This window comes from Pyrgilauda ruficollis, unplaced genomic scaffold (assembly GCF_017590135.1).
Source record: "Pyrgilauda ruficollis isolate IOZ18807 unplaced genomic scaffold, ASM1759013v1 scaffold5, whole genome shotgun sequence".
Taxonomy (NCBI): Eukaryota; Metazoa; Chordata; class Aves; order Passeriformes; family Passeridae; genus Pyrgilauda; species Pyrgilauda ruficollis.
This window is the reverse complement of record NW_024526599.1, coordinates 14,797,197-14,818,650: the sequence shown is the minus strand read 5'-3', so window position 1 is coordinate 14,818,650 and position 21,454 is coordinate 14,797,197. Positions and strand designations below refer to the sequence as shown.

General features: G+C 38.0%; 1 protein-coding gene across 1 annotated transcript in view; it reads right to left on the bottom strand.

Moving 5' to 3' along the window:
• Positions 1-21,454, bottom strand: part of TENM3 (teneurin transmembrane protein 3) — a 407,391-nt gene that overhangs the window by 48,733 nt on the left and 337,204 nt on the right. Inside the window, exons 17-20 of the mRNA XM_041479936.1 lie at positions 14,058-14,204; positions 6,284-6,500; positions 5,100-5,219; positions 4,439-4,700 (exon numbers count right to left, since the gene is read on the bottom strand). Of these exons, the coding sequence (XP_041335870.1) occupies positions 4,439-4,700; positions 5,100-5,219; positions 6,284-6,500; positions 14,058-14,204 (746 nt within the window). The remainder of the gene's footprint in view (positions 1-4,438; positions 4,701-5,099; positions 5,220-6,283; positions 6,501-14,057; positions 14,205-21,454) is intronic.

The window sequence follows — 21,454 nt, the reverse complement described above, 5'->3', positions numbered from 1 at the left end:
GCGAGGCTTAAAGAAAACCTAAACCCCTATTATTAGTTTCTGCAGAAGCCTCAAATGCCTGCTGGAAATCTGACTTATAACTTCCTTTTTTCCATAAAATATCCCCTGTAGTAACTTATTTTCTAGAGAACTTAAGAAATGTATAGGTAAGGTTATGCAACTCAATCTCTCTCCCAGAATCAAGCATTACAAAGAGAATTAAACAGTTTCACATTCATCCAAAAAGGTAAATCATCAGGCACAGCAGAGAGCTCCTATGGGAGCCATGACAACACATCAATTGTAAAGCAGTCGGGAAAGTTACCGGGAATAAAAGTCACATCAGGAATCAGCAACACAACCAAGCTGTCTGTACTTCACCTTTTCCAGACTCAGTATCAAACTACCTTCAGAAAGGCTGATCCCCTAAGGGGACTGAGTTATTGCCCAACCACCAAATTCTAATGGCTGACATTTTACTTATGGATGATCAAGCTTCTCCTAAGGACAGCTGTGAAATATTTAACATAGGGGACTGAGATAAGGGTCACCTCAATTTTTACAGGGTTTGTTGTCCTGAGAGTTCGAGCTGGTGTCTGAGACACATAAATTGTGCAAGGCTCCTTGTCTCTCATGGCCAGCAGGACTAAAGCTGTTCAGGCTCTAGAATGCTTTCCTGCTCCAAAATATGATATGATTCCGCTGACATGCTCTGATGGTATTCAGAACACTGAATAAGTAATTCAGTTAGGGGGAGAAATGCCTGCTGTGTTGCTGGTTTTTTTTTTTGGTTTTTTTTTTTTTTTGGCAAATTGAACAAATTCCATAGAGGATTTGAGGACAAATTTCACAAATGAGTGCAAACTTTAGTCCTAGTGTCAGAAAAAGGTTGTTTGCTGAGAAATAACAGCTGAGCTGCTGCATTAAAATGTAACATAATCTAGGTTTGAGAGGGGTAAAAATGGCATTTTTAGATACTAGCAACTGCTGCTATTACATAAAGGCTGAGATTATGGAGTACCAAAATTATACTTTAAGCAGAAGCTGAAACTGCTCATTTCAAGCAGAAAAAATATTTTCCTTTTTTTAAAAAAAAGCCTTCCCCTACAATTGAGGGTCTTAAATTGCTATTTAAACCAAGGAGAAATAAAAAGGGTAAAAATACTTGGTTTTTCTAGACGTAAAACATGGTTTAGGTATCACAGAGAAGAGGGGTAGGAAAAAGCCACATGCATATAGAAATATAAAAATGTGTCTACAACAGAATAAAGAAAAAGGCATGTATAAAGTCTCAAACAGAAAGCAAAAGAGAAGAAAACCATGAAACGTGCTGGAAAAGAAGAGATTTATAAATAGAGATATTTGATTCTACAATAATTCCCGTTTTTTTCTCAGTATGAACTTGAAATTCTGAAGATTTTAGGAAGTGAAACTAGGGTGCAGCATCCACAGAATACTAAGATTTTTAGATATCCTATTATGTTAGCTTAAAGGTTAAAATAAGTTCATGTCTTTGCTGAAAATCAAGCCACCCTGAAACTACCAATAATTATTTTTATTAAGTCATTGAGGCTCATATTTTATCCTCTGGGTAAATAAATTTTGCCAAGTTCTGCTGCATTACTGCCAGTAGTGAGAGTCTGAGGAGAAGAAGCCTGAATATATAATTTGAAGGAGAACATCCAGTTTTCATTCTCTCATACACTTGAAGTGATGGAAACAAGAGGCTCAGCACCTGCAAAAGGCATCTTGCAAGCACATGGAACAGTGGATAACAGAAGTTTAGGAGAGGGAAACCCTCAAATATTCAGTTTCAGAAGTGTTCACTGTGACTCACATGGGCTTCTGCCAGACCACATGGCAATATATGGAAAACAGACATTTTAGGAAATTATTAGGAAAAAGAGGGTAACAATATTACCTAATACATAAAAGCAGCTCCAGCTTAACCTGAACTCCCTCATCTGCATGCAGTTTATTGCCTCATTCCACACCGATTAATCTCAGCTACTTAAGTCTAGGCAAAGCATGGTAACTTGCAATTAATAGTAGATAAAATCATGCCTAAGCAGTCCAAATTTAGCTAACATGTTATTATCAACCCTCTTGAGTAATGATCTCTTAGGTCTGTGATCACCTCTTTACCCACTGTGTTTGTTCTTTACCCTTGCTCGCCCTTTTTTTTTTTTTTTTAGTTGTCTTTCATACTGCTCCTTTGGCACAGACTTTAATTCCCCCTCTGATCAATTTGGGATTCATAAGCCACTAAGTACACTCTTGGAAACATTATCACCAAGGGATGATGAAGCACTTGAAGGGATGATGATTACAGCAGCTCATCATTTTCTCCCGCAGTACGTGATAGTGAGTGCTGTCACAGCACACAAACAGGGTGGCTAATACTGACTGCAAGAACATGGGGAACAACTTCTTTCTCTGTGCTTTCCTCCAGGCACACAGACTTTAAACTGGCATTGCCCCTTTTTATATGAAAAGATCAGCAGCAGTTCCTCTGGAGCCAAACATACAGTTTTGAATAGTATCTGGTTCTGCCCATCTCTTATGAGAGGAGTAATTTTTTTGTGACAGATCGTTGAGCATTATGCATTTGTGAGGGGAACCTGACCTGAAGGGGTACATGACAGTCACAGTTGTGCAGCTCCCACTTGCTGAAGGAGAAAATTATGCGTGGGAAATTTATGTGTGGGATAAGCAAAGAATATAGAAGAAAGCACTGCTTAATGTTTTCTTACACAGTATTGAATTGGATTTTTGCATACATAACAAGAGTACCATTTTCCCTCCTCATAAATCACCCAGCAGCACCAGCTGCCTAGGATCCACTGAGAATATCTTTCCTTCCAGCTGGTTTCCTAGGGAGACAACTTGACCCAACAGTCCTGCCTATCAGACCTCCCACCTCACAAATTTTCAACCTGTAGACAATTTCAACCACAATTTAAGTAACAGTAGAAATCTCTAAAGATAGTTCAGTTCCTTTACGTTTGAAAAAAAAAAAGAGCTCTGGTAGGGGAGAAGTAGTCAATTTGGGACTCCCATGAGAAAGAAGAAAAGGCTGAATGCAGCCTGTGGGGAAGGACTGGATGTGACAGACAGATGGAATTACCGCAGTGGGTGGGAATTAGTAGGAACCCAGACCTCATTAGTCCCACTACTCATGAAATAACTTGTTTACCTAGACACTACAAAGAGTTTTTTAAAATTTGTATTTTTTGACATTCTTCTATCATAACTTTTTTCTTGATTTATATTTATCCAAGCTATCTTCCACAATTTCAGGAACTGAATCTATCATCTGTTGCCAGAACAAGTAAATCAAAACAAGTAAATCAGAGCTGTTTTTCAGTGGGCTCTGTTTTGAAAATACTTTCTTTTAATTGACTTGCAGCTATCAAAGGCACAGAAATGATAGTGAGGATAAAAGCAACAATTTCCTAGCACAGTCTAGATTTGTATGAGTGTTTAGTCGTAATTTTCTTACATCTTTCCTTTAAACTTGCTCCTACCATGAACTGCTTAATGATTTAGCTCTTTTCTTAAGAGATCTGCATGAAAACATTTGAATACATTTTCTGTGTTTCTCTTGAAGAGGCAAGGACATTTCTTAGTGAATGTGAAAAAGAGTGCTCTATGTAATTATGACATTGTGAAAGTAGGGGCAAGAGAAAGAGGGAAAGCGGGAGACAGAAGGAGGATTGTTTCACTAGGAAAAGTTTGAAAATCAACACTAAGACATATATTACTTCTTAAAATGCAGGTGAAAGGCTTTAAGAGCCAAGAGACTATTCATTGTATTAGTGATTATTATTTGAGATGGAAGAATTTAATACACCTATCTTGAAAAAATTTTAAAAACCTCCCATTTCATCTGTAGTTTTTTCCATTTAAGTCAAGGTTTGGATGTCAAGTCTTACTTTCAGTATTACAAGTTCTGAAGAAGGTGATTAGACCACAAGCTCACTGGCTTGTCCTCAGTGTTGCAGAGAGTTCTTTTACTTTATAAAAATATGTGTGCCATGCTATTTATTAGGACTAAACAGATAATGCAAACTGTGTGTATCTTTAGAACACAGTGGAAAAACACCTTTTGTTTTCAGTCTCTGAGGTGACTTTTAACAAGAGGGCAATCCTAAAAGGCCAATGTACCACAGAGTACCCTTTTTACGGGCCAGTGCTTGAACGCTAAACACTAATTCTGTAAATTAAGAGATGCAAACAAATGTACTCATGTACACACAGCTTTCTTACTTTCCATTTTCAGATGAAATTTTTAAAATCATCCCACAGAATAAATAAATTGGTCTGAAAATAAGGACATGTTGCAAATTCCTAGCACTTACTCAGAATTACTTATTTTTGAATAGCAGCGCACAGTTTTCATTCTGGTTGCTGAACACAAGCTTGGCATAAGATTATGTTTATTTGAAGCACACCTTACCTGTGTCTCTGGGATGATGGGACTATCTTCAGGAGAAATTCTAAAGAAAGTGGATAAAGGCGATGATACGATAACAGGGTTTGGCCTCACAAATCCACTTAGATCACAACTGGGAATGTCATTCTCTTCCTTCTTCATGACAAGGGTATCCATGACATAAAAGACATTCCAGGGAATCCAAACTGTGTGATACTGTGTCAGGAACGGTGATCGCTCAAACACCAGTGTCAGAGAGGCACCACCATTCGCTACCAAGTCAAACCTAGGGAAAAACCCCAAGAGGGCTAGCTAGTCAGCAAATTCCCAAAGCCATCCACAGCCTCTATTTTACTGATTGATTCTTCATTCCATTGTACTGCTCTGAATGCAGAATGGCTCTACTGGGAACAATGGAGAAATCAATTAAATTACATTACATTATACTGCACAGAGAGAAGAAAGAATTTGGGATGCTGCGTTTAAATTAAGCAAGTCCTTCTACTTCTAAAGTATATAATAATCAGCATGTTTTACATTTTAAGAATGTGCAAAGTACAACTTTAGTCAATCAGTTTCCTAATGTCTTTTTTTCCCATTACTTTATTATCTCAGTTTTACAAGTAGCTCTTCAGTAACACCTCTGCTGTCTTTATGACTTATAAGTGCTTCAAAAGGAACTTACATTCCGTCCTGGCGAGTGATTGTATATCCATAGTCTGGATAGTGTAGGAAGGAAACATTGACTCCAATGAGTGGCGTCCCATCAGCAGTTAATACTTGGCCTCTTATGACAGATGCAAGACTATGAAAAAGATGCAGGATCAAATTATAAGTTTGGGGCTTTTTGTTCTTTTTGCATGAATAAAAGCTAGTGAGTGAACACACATACATCCACCCTCACCCACCCACCCACCCCTCTCCACATGCTATCAACTATCATTTAGAAAACATTCCTCAGATTCTAACCCTTTTACAAGTTCATATAATTTACACTGTAAAAACAAATGCCTTAGACTCTGCAGATAATAATTTTGTTTCAGTATTGTTGATTTTACTTTGGTTTATTTTGTCTGTACTGTGTTACTAAGACCAGAAATTAGCTGAAGAATTTTAAGAACTTATAAACTCTATATGTTCTCACCATAAGTCATATTTCTGGCAGACTCTTAAAGAAAAATGTGCTTTTCAATTAGTATCAAAGCAATCTGTAAAACTGCAGGGACTATGAAATATAAAATTTAAAAGAGCAATAAGGAACATTGGTGAAACAACTTTTAATCAACTGCTGTGCCCAAACACATTAATGCTGTTAAATTACTGCAAACGCAGTAGTTCTAGTGTAAATCATCTTCTTTCACTCAGTGAGATCCCAGACACCTGCTTCCTGTTACTGGCTTATTTTCAGGTCATTACTGCTTCATAGAGCACCAGTCAAATAGTTTATGCAATTATACTGTCGTGCACTTAACAGTTCTATTACATTAATTCATAATTTATATTATTTAGTGAGCTCAGTTTAAAAAGTGCAGCTTTGCTTTTCCTTCTGAAGTGTTTTCATTGCTTTGATATATTTCCAACTGTGCTAGCCCAAATCAACTGGTTAAATAAAGATTTATTTAATCATTAATGAAGTGCCCTGTTAGAATACAGATACTAAGCATGGCAAGTACCTTCTGTAACCTAGTGGCACTGGTAAATCGAATTTTGCAGGAAATGAGACAAAACAAGCAATTTGATATATTAAGCTAAAAGGTCTTTGCCCAAAATCCACACCAGAAATTCGCAGTCATAGCGGATCTTCTCCTCACATGAATCCCCCTCTCCAGCTTCTTCTGTGTTCATGAGTACAAGACGAGTCCTGCTCACCTCTTATTGAAAGGGCTTTCCCCAGGTATGACATGGGTGCTGTCTGCTCCGATGAGGAAACTGATCCGGTCATAAAACGCTTTGGCAGCTTGCTGAGATGGCGACTGTTGGCTTTGGCTGATGACGTCTTGGGGATCAGGCAGTCCACGACAATAAGGCTGGTTTTGGCAAGAACTCTGCAAACAGCAGTCAGGATCCATACAGTCAACTAGCCCATCTGTTGGCAGAAAGTCACACAAATGAACAAACTCTTCCTCCTGCCCCTGTGCATTGGAATGAGCCAGCCAGCAGAGAGATGAAAAAAATTATGTAGTATGAAAGAATACTCATAATTAAGATTTTAATGAATTCACTTTCAATTAAAGAAAGAGAGTTTGCTTCCACTGAGTTCTTAAACTCCCATGGAAATCCATGCAAGCTGAATATACTTGATATACTCAGTATCATGTAAAAATGAACCTATTTATTCAATACTTTTCTAAAAACATGTTGAACAAACCAGAAAATGAAGGCACTCAGGCTCTGCATACACTGTTAACTTATAAATATTAAACATTTTAGGTGGATCTAATTAGCTTTTATGTGAGGTTATTTGACTTGCTGGAGAAAAGAAACAAGTAACTCCCACTCTGCTGTTTTCCTCAAGTTTCTTTAGTAATATCTATGCTGGAAGTAGCTTTAAATATTTTACAACATGCATCAAGGTGGATTCCTTTATACCCTGGCAGAAAGATTTTGTTGCTAGCGGCAAGGCAATTTCCACAAATTTTTTACATGAAAATGTATGAGAGAACAAAATCTGTATTTAACATTTAGATTTTATTCTGAATAAATGGATGGGAAATGCTGGCCAGTATAAACAAGATTTAAACACATGGGTGCTTTTATCGCTATGTGCTGAAATATTCCCATATGTGGAACACTAGATCTGTCACATCCCTGGAAATCCAATTTGATCAAAGATTAAAATCAAGATCAAATTGATAACAACTAATTTGCTGTAAGTAAAGTCATAAGGAAAATGAGCCTGGAAATGACAGCTACAGAAAATTTCTAGATGAATGTAATCCGGTATCACAGAGCTGATAATCGTTTCCCCAAAAGAACAGCAAGACTGAAATAGCTCAAACATTTTATTATTCCATTTAGATTACAGAGGGAGCTTGCTTGCTGCACTGAACTGAAAAATATACCAATGGAGCACTTGAAGGAAACCCATGACTGCTTGTCTCACAAAAGAATCTGCCTTTAGAGTAAGCTTGTCTCACAAAAGAATCTGCCTTTAGAGTAAAACTACTTTCTGAAGGGAAAAATAGCATCCATTTTTGTTCAATCATATGTTGAAAGACTGTAAGTAAACAGAGATCTTCTAAAGGTATTCTTCGAAGTATTGCTGTTCTATGTGGATCAATTAGAGGACTGGCAAAATAGTAAAGGAGTGGGATTTCTGTTCTTTTGCACATCTAAAATTCTTATTTAACTTGCCTGACTTTGAAATCAGTTCAGGGAAAATAAAAGGGCTGAAAAAAGCACCATTAAGTATATAAAACTTTAAACATTTTTAAGAGACAAGAAAGAACATTGATTTTTCCTGGGATGAGGACACACCAGAGGGTCACATTGCCATTCAGCTAGACACTGACAGGCTGGAAAAATGGGCTGCCAGGAACCACATGCAGTTTCCACAATGAGATGTGCTAAGTCCTGCACCTGGGGAGGAACAACCTCCTGCACTGTAACATAGCTTTGTGGAGAAGACCTTGGAAGTCCTGATGGACACAAAATTAACACGAGCCAGTAACACACCCTTGCAGCAAAGAAGGTGCCAACACCATCCTGGGCTGCTTTAGGAGCACACAGCTCTGTGTGCAGGCTGGGCCTTGTGGTACAAGAGACATGGACATAAGAGAAAGCTCAGTGAAGGGCCATGAAGCCTGTTAACAGCTTGACACATCTCTCCTACATGGAAAGGCTGAGCAAGTTGAGACTGCAGAGCCTGGAGAAGAGAAAACTTGGGAAAGATCTCATCAATGCATACAGATACCTGATGGGAGGTTGTAAAAAAGGCACCTTCCAGTGGTGCCCAGCAAGAGGAAAAAGGCAATGGACACAGCAGAAAAATGTTTTTTATTGTGAAGGTGGCTGGATACTGCAACAAGTTGCTCAGGGAAGTTGTGAAGCTTTCATCCTTGGAGATATTGAAAACCCAGCTGGGTACATACCTGAGTAACCTGCTCTAGCTAATCCAGCTAATTAGCTCAAAGCTAATCTAGCTTTGAGCAGGGGGTGGGACTGGATGGTTTCCACAGGCATTTCCAACCACAAATAGGTTGTGACTCTTGTGATTTTCTAGTCTCATTCTTGTACAATATAAAACCCCTTCCTAGCTGAAGTACTGACCTCCCTTGTTGGTTTTAACTCCAGAAGACTGGATCAGTGTCAAAGCTGGGGGTACTGATGGTTAAAAGAATATTTTTGGGGTTTTATTTATCTGAATGGTCCCCCATGCAATATCTGGTGCAGTTGCCAAAGAAATGCTCAAATTTCTCCATTCATCTTTGTTAGTTTATAAAAAGCAAATGTACATCTGGAGTATAGTCTGCAGGTCATAAAACTGCATGAGAATGACACCTTCTGAACTAATCAGCTGGAAATGCATTTTTACAAGCCTCTCCACTAACATCAATCAGAGAAAGAATCTCATTTTCACCAGCCAAGATACAGGGATATGCTGTTTGTTATTTTCCTGTGAAGTTTATCAGTAACTTGCCCAGGCGAGTGACGGATGGTTATGAATCTGGCTCCTTATAACTTGAGAAAACATTTTTCATTCTTTCTCTGTACTTATGTGGCTAGAGCTATCTAGTACCACTAAGTCAAGCACTCTATTGCACTGTGTGAAGCACAGTAAAATTTCCTTTCTGAAATGGCTCTGCAAAATTATGGATGAATTTTGTTTAGCCTGAAAAATATGAGACTTAGCTCAACAGTGCCTTGTCAGTTATATCACTCAAATATGACAGTGAAATTATAAAGAAAATAGAAACTCCTACAGGCAGCTGGACAGTCATTATCAGAAGGCTATTTATATTTTCTTGTTGTAGATGTACAAAAGATGTAATGACTACTTTATTGTTTTCTTCCTCAGAAGCTAACGTCTAGCTGTAACAATCTTGACTAAGGTTACTTTTCCCTTTGTTGCAAAATGCACTGAATTGCAGTGGAGCATGGACTGTTGATAAAATCACTTATTTGGAGAGATTCATAAAACTATCAAAACTCTGCCCTCATGAGACCCCACCTGGAGTTCTGTTAACAGGTCCATGTCCTTCTAGCCCAGTGTAAGAAGGACAAGGACCTGTTAAAGTGAGTCCAGAGGAGGCCAGGAAGATGACTGGGGGCTGGAGCACCTTTCCTATGATGACAGGCTGAGCAGCTCAGGGTTGTTCAGGCTGGAGAAAGCTCCAAGGAGACCTTGTAGCATCCTCCGAGTACCAGAAGAGGGCCTGCAAGACCTGGAGAGGGACTTTGACAAGGGCAGATGCTGATGGGACAATAAGGAATGGCTTTAAACTGAAAGAGGGCAGGTTTCGATTAGATATAAAGAAGAAATTGTTTACTGAGAGGGAGGTGAGGCACTGGAACAGGTTACCCAGAGAAGTTGTGGATTCACCATCCCTGGGAGTATTTGACACCGGGTTGGATGGTGTTTTGAGCAATATGGTGTAGTGCAAGGTGTTCCTATTCAGGACAGGGGGAATTGGAACTAGATGATTTTTAAGGTCACTTTCAACCCAATTTTCTCTTCCCCACGCTCTCTTTATGTGATTAAATCAGAGGAGTCAAGACAGAGGATCCCCACGATGCGTGTCTAAAAAATAAGATGTGTCAGTGGGACTGCTTGCTTTTGAATGGAATAAAACTGCTGGAAGGAAGAAAAGTAGAGGGACAAAGTAAGTCCTGGACAAAAGATCTGCCAGTGTCAAGAGGAGATGGTAGCCAAGGACCTACATAAATCCTATTCTTGGTAAATAAGTTAATTATATATGTAAGCAACAAAAATCTCCATAGAGTGAAATTCAGTGCCTACACAGAAAGAATATAGTTTTGGAACTATGATGCTGGCCATTCTACTGGGACAGTTTTTTGGTGACTGGCAAACTAAGGCAAGAGACAGGAAAGGAAAGAAAGCTGTATAACCAAATCTCAGTTATCCTTACATCCCTCAGTTTTGCAACAGGCTATAATGAATGGACTCAATCATAGACATCAAAATGACTGCTTGTAGGAACAGCTGGTCAGAAAAGCCAGAAAAGCACAAACAGCCCTTGATTTATTCCTGAACAGTGTGCAAGGAGCAAAATTCAGCTTTGCTGCTGAATGAAGAAGCCTAAAATATGAAATGTGGGGCACCAAATGAGTTCTCCAGAAAGAAATCTTGGAGGCACTGTAGATAAGTCCCATGATATATGAACCCAGCATTCATCAGCTACCACAGATGCAATCAAAAAGCTGAAGAATAATGGGAAGTGTCAGAGCACAAGCCAGAGAACTTGAGCATGCTACTGTATCACTCCTAGTTCAAGTAGATACTTCCTGAGATTTCCTTAGCTTGGGTTATCTTTGCACTTAGCAACTCTTCTGATATTCAAAACATTCTGAGGCAGTAATTCCTCACTTTAATTCACAGCCTGTTAGCATACAAAAGAAAATATAAGTTCACATCTACCCTATTATAATGTCTTGGTAAGCAACAGGTATTAGCCATTATCAGAGAAGAGGCCCTGGTTTAGACAATCTTTAGGCTGAATTTGTACTATCCTGTGACATCTGCCAGAAACAGACTGTTCTAGACTATGCAAGTAATTATAAAATACAGTAGTGCTAAGTATGGCTTTATTACAGTATTTATTTTCATTTCAGCAAAGAAAGAATATTAATGTTCCCTTAAATCTTGCTTGTGGAAACCTGTAACTACTCTAAATAATTGGAAAGGAGCTAATAAAAAGCAAACTTAACTAAGGAATCTGTTCAATAAGGACCCATCTAAATTAAAGAGTAAACAGCAACTCTTCCTGTTTCGTATTCTTTCTACAGTGATAACAAAGCATGGCCCACTTTGTTCAAGTATCATAGTGACACCTATTTTCCCCAAGAAATTAGGCTTATTCCACCCACAGACAGCTCTGACTTCCCTCTCCTCACAAAGTCATTGGAAGTTTAATTCAGGCTAAGATCTGCTTGATGCACACACTCTCCTTGTGGGCTGCTACAATGTAAAGAAAAAATCCAGTCAAACACAGGGGAAAATAAAAAGTGAGCCTTAACGAGAATGGAAATGATTTCCAAGATTCTGAAAAATCTGTATTAAAAGGAAGATAAGCAATAATCATCCCATCATATGTCAATAATATCTAGAAGGGAAAATACTCAGGTATGCCTTGATGCCATTAGGATTTCCTATGGAGAATATTCCCATTGGGATCCTTAGGATGCTCATGTTCACAGAATTTGAATAATCAGTCCCAGAAAGAGCTAAGAATCAAAGGAACAGCGGACACTTTTATTAATGAACTGTGCTCATATTAATACATGAAATATATTCTACCCAGTGTAGGATAAAGCATACACACTAAGCACAGCATATCAAACAGACAACAACTGAGATAACTTTAATTATATAACCACTGAGCCTAGTGAGATGTACATCACACTACCCACAGTCACACTATAAATTCAGCACAAGTGCTCAGATACCCTAATCTCCCATGATAAACAAATACAGCAGAAGAATACTTGTGCCATTCCCTGTAGCTGTCTGAAATTTTAATGGTTTGCTTGGAGATTAGTGGGTTGTTTGCACAAAAGGGAAGTAATACTTCTTCTCTTTCCAGGTAGCTTACAAAGGAGACTTTCTTTCTCTCATTTTGGTAGGGATACTTCAAATTTTAATTTCATTTGTTAAATTTTAACCCTTCTCCTCGGCCACAGTCAGAGACTGAAGTGAATATGCACTGTATTGAAGCATATAAATTTAAAAAAGAGAAATGCCATTGACAAACAGCATTATACAGGCCAATTACAGCAAAACAAGAGCTTGGACATCCCCTTCCTCATGCATAGCTGCGTAATGATGTCCATAAAGGCATTATGAAAAAAGGAAATGAGAGAGAGAAAAAAAGCAACAAAATATCAGCATTAGCTATTTTTCCTCAAAATCATTCTTCCTTAAGTCATCCTGTTAGATTGTTCTGCTCCAATTCCTTGTTCCTTTTCCTCCAAAAAAGCTATTACTGTTTTCAGTCTGAAGGAGCAACTTCTTTTCTCTTGTTCCATTTACATCAATTCCTGTTCACCGTGTTCTTCTTCCTCCTACCGCTCCATTACCCGCTCCTGACTCTTTCTGTCATATGTCACATTCTTATATGACCATTAACATTTACTGAATCTGTTTTAGTCTACTATTGGACTTTTAATGTATTTTCCCTTTTCTTACCCCCCTACATCACCTATTGTTTTCTCCAAGTTGTTTATGCTGCCACTTAGTTTCTCCTCCTCCTCTCTTTGTCTCTCTCCCTGTTTGCAGGTTTCTCTTTTTTCCTTATTTTGTAATACCTTGGCTCACCCGAACTTAATTCCCCAAACAAGCCCATTCCTGCTGGAATCTGGGTCAGACTGTTTAGCCCCCTAAGCATGGAAAACTGCCTCAAAATATATAATCGGCAATGGAGAAGGATGACAAGCCAAATGATGTGGACAGTAATAAACAGCAGCACAGTTCTAACTGTGTTACTTATTTTTCTCAGGAAGTAAATGCTGCTGTTATTTATAGTTTGTGATGTCTAAGATCCCAGCTGCAGTAGGGATATGAGAGCAAAGAGTCAACCAGCAATTGCAGAGGCATACGCAGTCTAAAACAGAAAGATAAAGTCCCAGATGACTTTATGATCATCTAAAAGCCCTAATGGAGTTTTTATCTCTTCTCTGAATCTGAAGGTGTTAAGCAAAAAGAACTGATGAGAGAAGAAAAGACAGACAATAAAAGCATTATGCTAATCTAATATTAGACTGCATTCACATTTAATCTTGTTTTTGTGGGGTTTTTTATGTGATTCTGGAATCATGCTAAGTCACAGCCCCTCTAGCATCCCTAGACTACAACAATAATCACAGATTGATTCCTTAGGCTAGCAATCCTGCCTGCATCTCGCTGCAGATTGTTACCTGTCACCTGAATGACAGACTAGAGAAAAGTAAGCCAAAAGAAAAAAAAAAAAAGAAAGACTTCTGGGAGCATCCTGTCAGTTATGTGAACATTCAAAAGCTATAGAGAGATAAGATATCTCTAGGCTGGGTAACCAATTGTTTCCAGCAATTGCATCATAGTTCAAAATGTTAACTTCCAGTTTGGCCTATTCTCCTGGGACAATTTCCTTGTGAGGTCACTGAAATTTTGAACTCCTTCCTTTTGTTCCCCTCTACAACAGTTCACTGAGTTGAAGCTATGTTTTTTCCCAGTATAAAAGAACACTGCAGGGAAACAAAGGTGACACCTTTCTTTTCCTAAGTACACATCTCACCTGTCACATGCAGCTTGTTAGGCTGTGCTGATATGCCATAAAGAAGCACCGAAGACCATGACATATCCTTACAGACCTAAGAGCCAGTCAAATGTGTGTATGGTTCTCATGGCAGCATTTAATCACCTGACTGAAAAATCTCTGTTCCTCAACATGCTCTCCCCAGAGTTAAAGATCCAGTTGGTGTCTCTTACCTCCTTCGTTGTCCTTACTGTCAGTGCAGAGAGTTTCCATAGCTACGTCACAACCTGCTCCCCTCCATCCTGGCTGGCAGACACAGTGCCAGCCATTTTGGTCCAGTGTGCATCTCCCATTGCTGTTGCACAAACCAGGGCAGCCCTCTGTTGAAACAGACAAAGAAAAAGCACAAGTGATTTAAATATTGTAACAATATTAAAAAAAAAAAAAAAAAACAAACAAGGGACACTTACTGGGAACAGGCCTTAAGAACAGCACAAATACTGTAATTGCACATGGAGTGGAACAGCAACATTACCTGGGGAACGTATTTCTTAACAAAGTGGCATCTTTGATTGGCCTGACACTTGAGACACCACTTACCTGTACAGGCAGGAAATAAATGCACCAATCCTCTAAATACCTGCAGGCCAGACAAAATTAAGTTTGGTTTTTTAAATTTTATTTTTCAAAGCAAAAAGAGATGAGTGCATAGTGCAAACACAGCTGTGTAAAATGATACATTTTTCTGTGCTCACAGAATAGATCATTATTTGCTCTATGCAGCATTGATTAATTATTGGCACCAATGATTAAGCTCCCTGTTACTATGAACAAATCCCTCCAAATTCTTAAGCAGGAAAATGGGTACGATTTAGGCAAGTAATAAAAGAGAAGGTTAGCTTTATCTGGTCTCAGAGTTGCCGTGTATTCATGTGAAATTACAGTGCGTTAAATAATTGCACAAAGTATAGGCCAGTTTTAATGACTATACTTTATGCCAAAAATACATTCCTTTCCACAGAATAAGCAAAGCCCAGGAATAGTGAAGCAGCTTAGCATCTATTCTAACAAACATTAGGATTCAGGCTGCATACGGATGGGACAGGACCAACAGGATTTCCAACTTAATGTAATAGCTGTGCGTATTTGATTACTTAGGACGGACAAAATGAAATACCATAAGGACCACAATAAACATTGATAGACTGAACAAAAACACGGTAGTGACGTGCTTCAAGACAGATAGCAGAGAGTGATTTCTTGTGACAATCTCCCTAAGGCTTTTGTGCTGTTACCTTTATATCCTATCTTGTCTGCTTTTATGGCCAAGGAGGGAAAATTTGGGAAACAATTAACATAATTTAATATATCCAAAATCGATAATTGTTTTCACTCTAACATTGCATTAAAAAAAAAAACAGTATCTGTCACTTCCTAGTGATGAAATCTGGCATGCAGCCAACATGATCTGTATGAGAATGACAACGCTATAAATATGTAGATTTTGGTGCTCCTTATCTATGACTGTGATAAGACACTGACAGAAGCAAGTACAGATATGACACTAACTATCTTATGAGAAGGTGGCTACAAATCAGATATTTCTGGATACAACAATTCTCTGTAAACTTTCATCCAAAAAACCTAAGTAACTGGGCAAACAATTCTTCACTTTTTAGAACATCTACCTCTGTCAACTAACCTACTGATCCATTTTGTTTAAGCTTAGAGTAGTTTTTCAGAAGCAAGTTGCTTTTTTCTTCTAAAGAATTTTGAATTTACTGACTCCTTTCAACCTTGTAGCTCCAAATTACAAACATAAAGAAAAAAGTTATAAAGGGTGCCTAACTCTTGTCAAATCACTGTTAGAAGGCAGAGAATCAGGAAAACCTCTTGCGAGGAAGGATGGGGATGCTACAGTTATGGATGTTGTGCCATCATGCCAGGCTGAAATTAGTCTCGCTACTTTTATTCTTTCAGACTGCAGCTGCTAATAGTATTTGTTAATTTACTGAGATCTATTTTTTCTTAAAATTTCTTCTATTTGACTTACGAAAGACTTACATATATAATTGCAATACTGACAAAGCAATTTAGGAGTCAACTGGGTACACTCAAGACTTATTGTGTGAAAGCCTGGATATTGCCATCAATATTGCCATATTCTAATGAAAAAACACAAGGAATAGGGGAAGATACTCAGGGAAAGAGGGGTAGGAATATTTTAAACATTTTTCTAAATCAATTTTTCACCGTAACTGAAGATACAAGAATCTTTGCTGTTTCATGTTAGGCTTTTGCATCGTTGAACCTGTTAATTGGAAATGTTGCATAGGCTAAAAAAGATTTTTCTAGATTCATACAAAATACAAGTCATAATTTCCTATAAATTTTCTACATTCAGATAATCAAAAGCTTAAAAAGTCTCATGAATTCTATTGATATGTCAGTATATAAACACACACATCTCTATAATTAATCTGTTCTTTAGAACTAATGACACTTGTTCTGTGACAAGAGTACCACTTTGCTTTGTTTTCTTAATATTTAGGGTTTTGTAGGTAGAGGTCCAATGACAAAACTAACAAAAAAAAGGTTCCAAACAGCAAATGAACACTATCTTCAGTTATTGGTTCATATTAAATCTAATACATGTATACAGTTTGTTCATAAATGTATAATTACTGATAAAGTGTTACCATACAACAGAAGCAAAATTTTGAGATGAGTTGAAAGCCATATGAGTTATATATATAATCCATGGAATGTATGTAAGAGAAGATTCTTTTGCCCAGACTAGTATGTTTTTAACTATATATTAATATTTAAAAAAAAACCCCAAACATGTAGATAAAAGCATGTCAAAGAGCAAATATACAGTACCTTTCACTATCTTATCCAAATAGTGAGCTTGAGAATTAAAAAGAAAAAAAAAAAAAAAAACAAGACAGACATTTCAGAAGTGTCACATGAAACAAGAATTGTTCAGAATTCACATGCAAATCAAGCAGGTGCACCTGACATGAGAGGTCTTACATTACAAAATGAAAATGTATTTCAAGGCTTTTAAAAATGCAAGAAATTCTCTTTTCAGCAAGCACCGTCATGAATCAATGAAACTGTTCTGGAAAGTAGGCCTGCAGAAGCAAAAGGGAAGCTACATTTCTGAGACTACATTTTCTTCTGACTTTTCTTCACATGCTTTGATTTTTTTTGTATAACAAAAATATAATCAAAGCTAGCTTAAAAATTCAATTTTCAACACAACATAAGAGCAATTCCTTAGCATATGAGCTTTAAAACACTAACCACACGGGAAGATTTTTGATTTGCAGGTCACTCATAACTCTGACAGCATAACCAGCACACTATCTTAATTCTCAATGGATTAACAGGATTTTTAGGAGGACTTTTTTTCTTCTGCTTCAATTCAGTCACACTTATTTTTCTGAGCACACAAACCAAGTATGTAAAATAAGCTGAATTGTAAATACAGGATGGAAGAGGGCGCAGTGGGGTTAGTAGCGTGATGATCCATTTCATTTTGAAAAGCAGGTGAAAATTAAACGTAAGCTTTAGATGCATAAAAATAAGTAACATGGTATATATAAGAACAGCAAGACTTCTTTTTGTAAGTTATGACACTTAAGATTTCACAAAAGATTTGAGGAGGCAGATGGATGAATGACATACAGAGCATAAGACGGATTTCAAGCAGCAGGGCCTACTTTTAATACATGAGACACAGCACAGATGGGTAACATATTCCCTCCTTCCTTCCAGGAAACAGACATCAACTGCAGTTGTGTGAAAAGGGGTTAATGTCATACAGCAAAGCCACCAGGTCCATTGCAGGCTACCAAAGCCAGCCCCCCACTCCAAGGAGAAGGGAGACTACAGACCACGGCAGTGGGGACAGGCCAAGCTGAGCCAGGAACGCTGGACTCCATCCCCTGGTTTTGCTGGGGACAAGGTCTCTCAACACAGACCTCACAGCCTCTCTTTCCTTTAAAATTTGACTTTCCTAAATCCCTGATGGATGATGGCCCCTGTCTGGCAAGTTCTGTGTCATTGCTAGGATCCCTTTGGATGGGTAACAAAGGCCTTTCCAGCTATAGCCTTTCCTCCAGTTTGGATGAACAGAAAAAAGCTGCTCTGGACTCCAAGGAGGGAGGTGATACATATCAAGGAGGCACAATCACTGCTACAACTAAGAGGAGAAAATTTTCTAGCTCCTTTTTCTTGAAGAAAGTGTCAGGTGTCCACTACACAGCTTTTTTTGTTTTTCCCCTATAATGGGAAAAACATTGTGTTAATGCAACACAAAGTAAGATGAAAACATCAATTACAGAACATTTAGAACAGCAGCAACAAACTAGGTAGCTTTTTACATTAACCTCAGACAAAAAGAAATATGATACAGCTACATTTCAGGGTGGATCAAATTCTCCTCTTGCTCATCCAGTATAATTCCCCTTGCTCCTACACAGCTTAAAACATGGTGTAGTATGTGTGGAGGAAAAATCAAGCTCTATTTCATAAAATGAAAGCAATCAGGTCTGTCTGGGGAATGCATCTATCCACCAGTAAAACATTAAATGCCTCTACAAGTGTAAGGATAGGTAACAGAACATTAAAAAAACCTCCTAGGCAACTGAAAACAGTCCCTGCAATTCCAAGTTCCCTCCCCGTCCCCTCCCCTTTTATTTTCAGAATCCAATCTTCATTAAAAAACCTCAAAAAAACAAACAACCACAAAAATCCCAAAGCAAACCAAACCCCCCCCAAACCTCCCAAACACAAGAGAGATTAAGAAAATGCTCTTTTAAGATTTTTTTTATCCAGCAGTCTTATAAGAAGTCAGCTCCAAACCACAGAAGTGTAGTTCTCAAAAAACAAGTTCCACCTTCCAGCATCCTTTTACTCACAGTCAGTTGACATTAAGGACAATGTTAGAAACTATTTTGGTTAATACACATTATTGTAGAAAAACCACAAAGCAGAAAATGAATGACCAAAAACTGTGTAACTTTGCAGTGAAGTTTGCAAAAAAATCATGCTGTCTTCCTTATCTTCACGGCACCGCAACTGAAAGAGGAATGAACCTGTGTGGAAATACAAAATACCTTTTCCCCACTCTGTACAGAGAATTCCAGGTGGGATTTGGAGCACTTCAGTAGGATGGAGCATCTCAGCAGGCACACCTTGGCAAGATATTTACACATCTGGCACATAAAGGTTATCGTATGTCCTTAAAAAGTCTAATTATAGACCTGAAAATATACCTACAAGAGTTTTCTTGCAGTTTAAGACTGTGCCATTTAAATCTTTCTATTATCTCCAGAAGAAGAAGGACTTCATATAACTCCAGGTGGAAAAAAGAAAAACAAAAATGAAGATATAAGATGCTTAAATTTTCTAAGCTACCCAAAGCCCAAGAAAATCTAAGTGGCATTAAAAATTCATACAAAATAAAACAGAAATTATGCCATCAATCTGTGTGGGTATTTCTATAACTCTGTAGCAGATAAATGATTTTGCAAAGAAATGGTAAGTCAGGCAAATTCACACTTAAGATAGCGTATTTCTTAACCAGTCAGAACCCTGACTTAAAAAAAAATATTATTTAATGTCTCCCATTAGTTTCCTATCAGAGATGTCAGTGTCTTCCTTACTCATATACTGCTTCCTCCAGGTATGACAGAATAGCCTAAGAATAAAAGTACATATTAAATCTATTTATTCCAATCAGCTATCCTTTAAATCAGCATAAGTCACATACCCATTGATTTGATGTTCCTTAATTGGTCCTTATAGCACCGCTTTATTCTGATTATTCTGTCATTTGGGATTACACTGGTGACATGCTTCTAAATGCTGTACAGTGAATTTATATCTCTGTTAGTTTAAACCATTACTCTCCATCAGATATCTTCTCCCATCATAATCTTTGTAATCTGTACACTAGACTGTAACATGCCCCAAGTTTTTGTAATGTGTCTGTTACAGTGTCAACTCAATAGCTCAAGAGTCATGAACTACTTTGCTTAAGAGCAGATTTAACCTCATAGCATCACAGACATGAAGCAAAACCACAAATGAACATGACCAAAGACATATTGACCTAGGTCAGTCTAAATAAAAAACTAGGTTTTTTAAAGTTTTCTTTTTACTTTCAACACCTTGAAAGTGTGAGTCAAACCCCTGCCTCATTTCCACTAATAAAATCAGCTCTCTCCCTTCCTTACTGCATTACCACCCACCTCTTCCTCTAAAAGAAAACTGAGAAAATAGAAAGAAAGAGATAACCAAAGGGGGGGGGGGGGGGGGGGGGGAACGAACCAAAGCAGGGAAGAAAAGAAAGGAGAAATGACGAAGAAATAATTTCAGTAACAGCAACAACAAAGAATAATAACATAGGTCCTCTCAGAGCAAGCTCTGCTTTGCTTCCTTCTCCTCATCTCCCACAACTCCTTACTGCAATTCCCATTCTCTGGTGAATGACTGCCTAAGTATATCTGCTGCTCACACAAACTTCATGCTCTCAGATGCCCATCCTCTACAGGAACATGTGAAGGACATACCTTGCATCACTCATGTTTGTACTTCTACAAAACCTTGCACCAAGTGTCATACAGGAAGACAGCAGGTTTTTCTTGGAATAAAAACTGACCATAAGCAAACTATGCTATATCGTTACCATATTGTTTCCCTTAAGTTTTCCACACATTTATCTGTTTGTTTAAAGGTAGAAAGTTTTAATATCTTCACTTTTCATTCATTTCTAGTATTTGTATGAAACTTTGTTTACAATCCATATGCCCAAAACCCCTGAACACATTAGAAGAATACCATGACAGTGGTCATGTCAAGCATCCAAAATTTAGGCAGTGATGGGTTTATGGCTACCTGTGCAAGTTTTATACACTTCTTCCCTTGTGAATGTGCAGAGCTCACAGTCCTCATTCAGCACTCATTCTCTCACAAACAACAAAGAGCTGATGCCCAAGTAGCAGGCACACTATGCTAACCTAAACACAGAAGCAACAGTTCTCTTTCAGATTTTCCTATCACCTTCCTCCCTAAGTCACAATTATTTAGCACACCATCTTCATACCAGTGGTGTGAAGAGAACCTCATTTTACCAGTAACTAAAGTATAGAAACATGAGAGTGAGAAATCTCCATTCACCTGACTACAAGCACCTATGATGTGATTTTCTGGAATACTCAGAATTCTATAGCATTTCATACATGAACCAACATTTTAGCAAATCACACACGTGCAGATCTTGTTCCCAGAAAGTGAAGAACAGTGAGAGAGAACTTAAAAGTCTGTATTTGTGAGCAACTAACAGAAAATACATGTTAGAATCAAGGATGGAATCCAGGTCTTCAAAATCATCCTTAACCGGTTCATCCCGCACACTAGTCTCTTAAGAACATTACTTTTTACTCCCTGTGAAGCCAAGCAATGGCAGGGGATGAGGCACACACTTTATCAGTGGTTTCACAGGTACTTGCTAGCAGAAGAGAAAACACTGCAAGCTTTAGGGAGAATGCAGTTTGTAAACAAGTTTTGGTGCTTGCTTTGGGGGAACTGGTACAAAACTCAGGGCTGACAGTTCTGG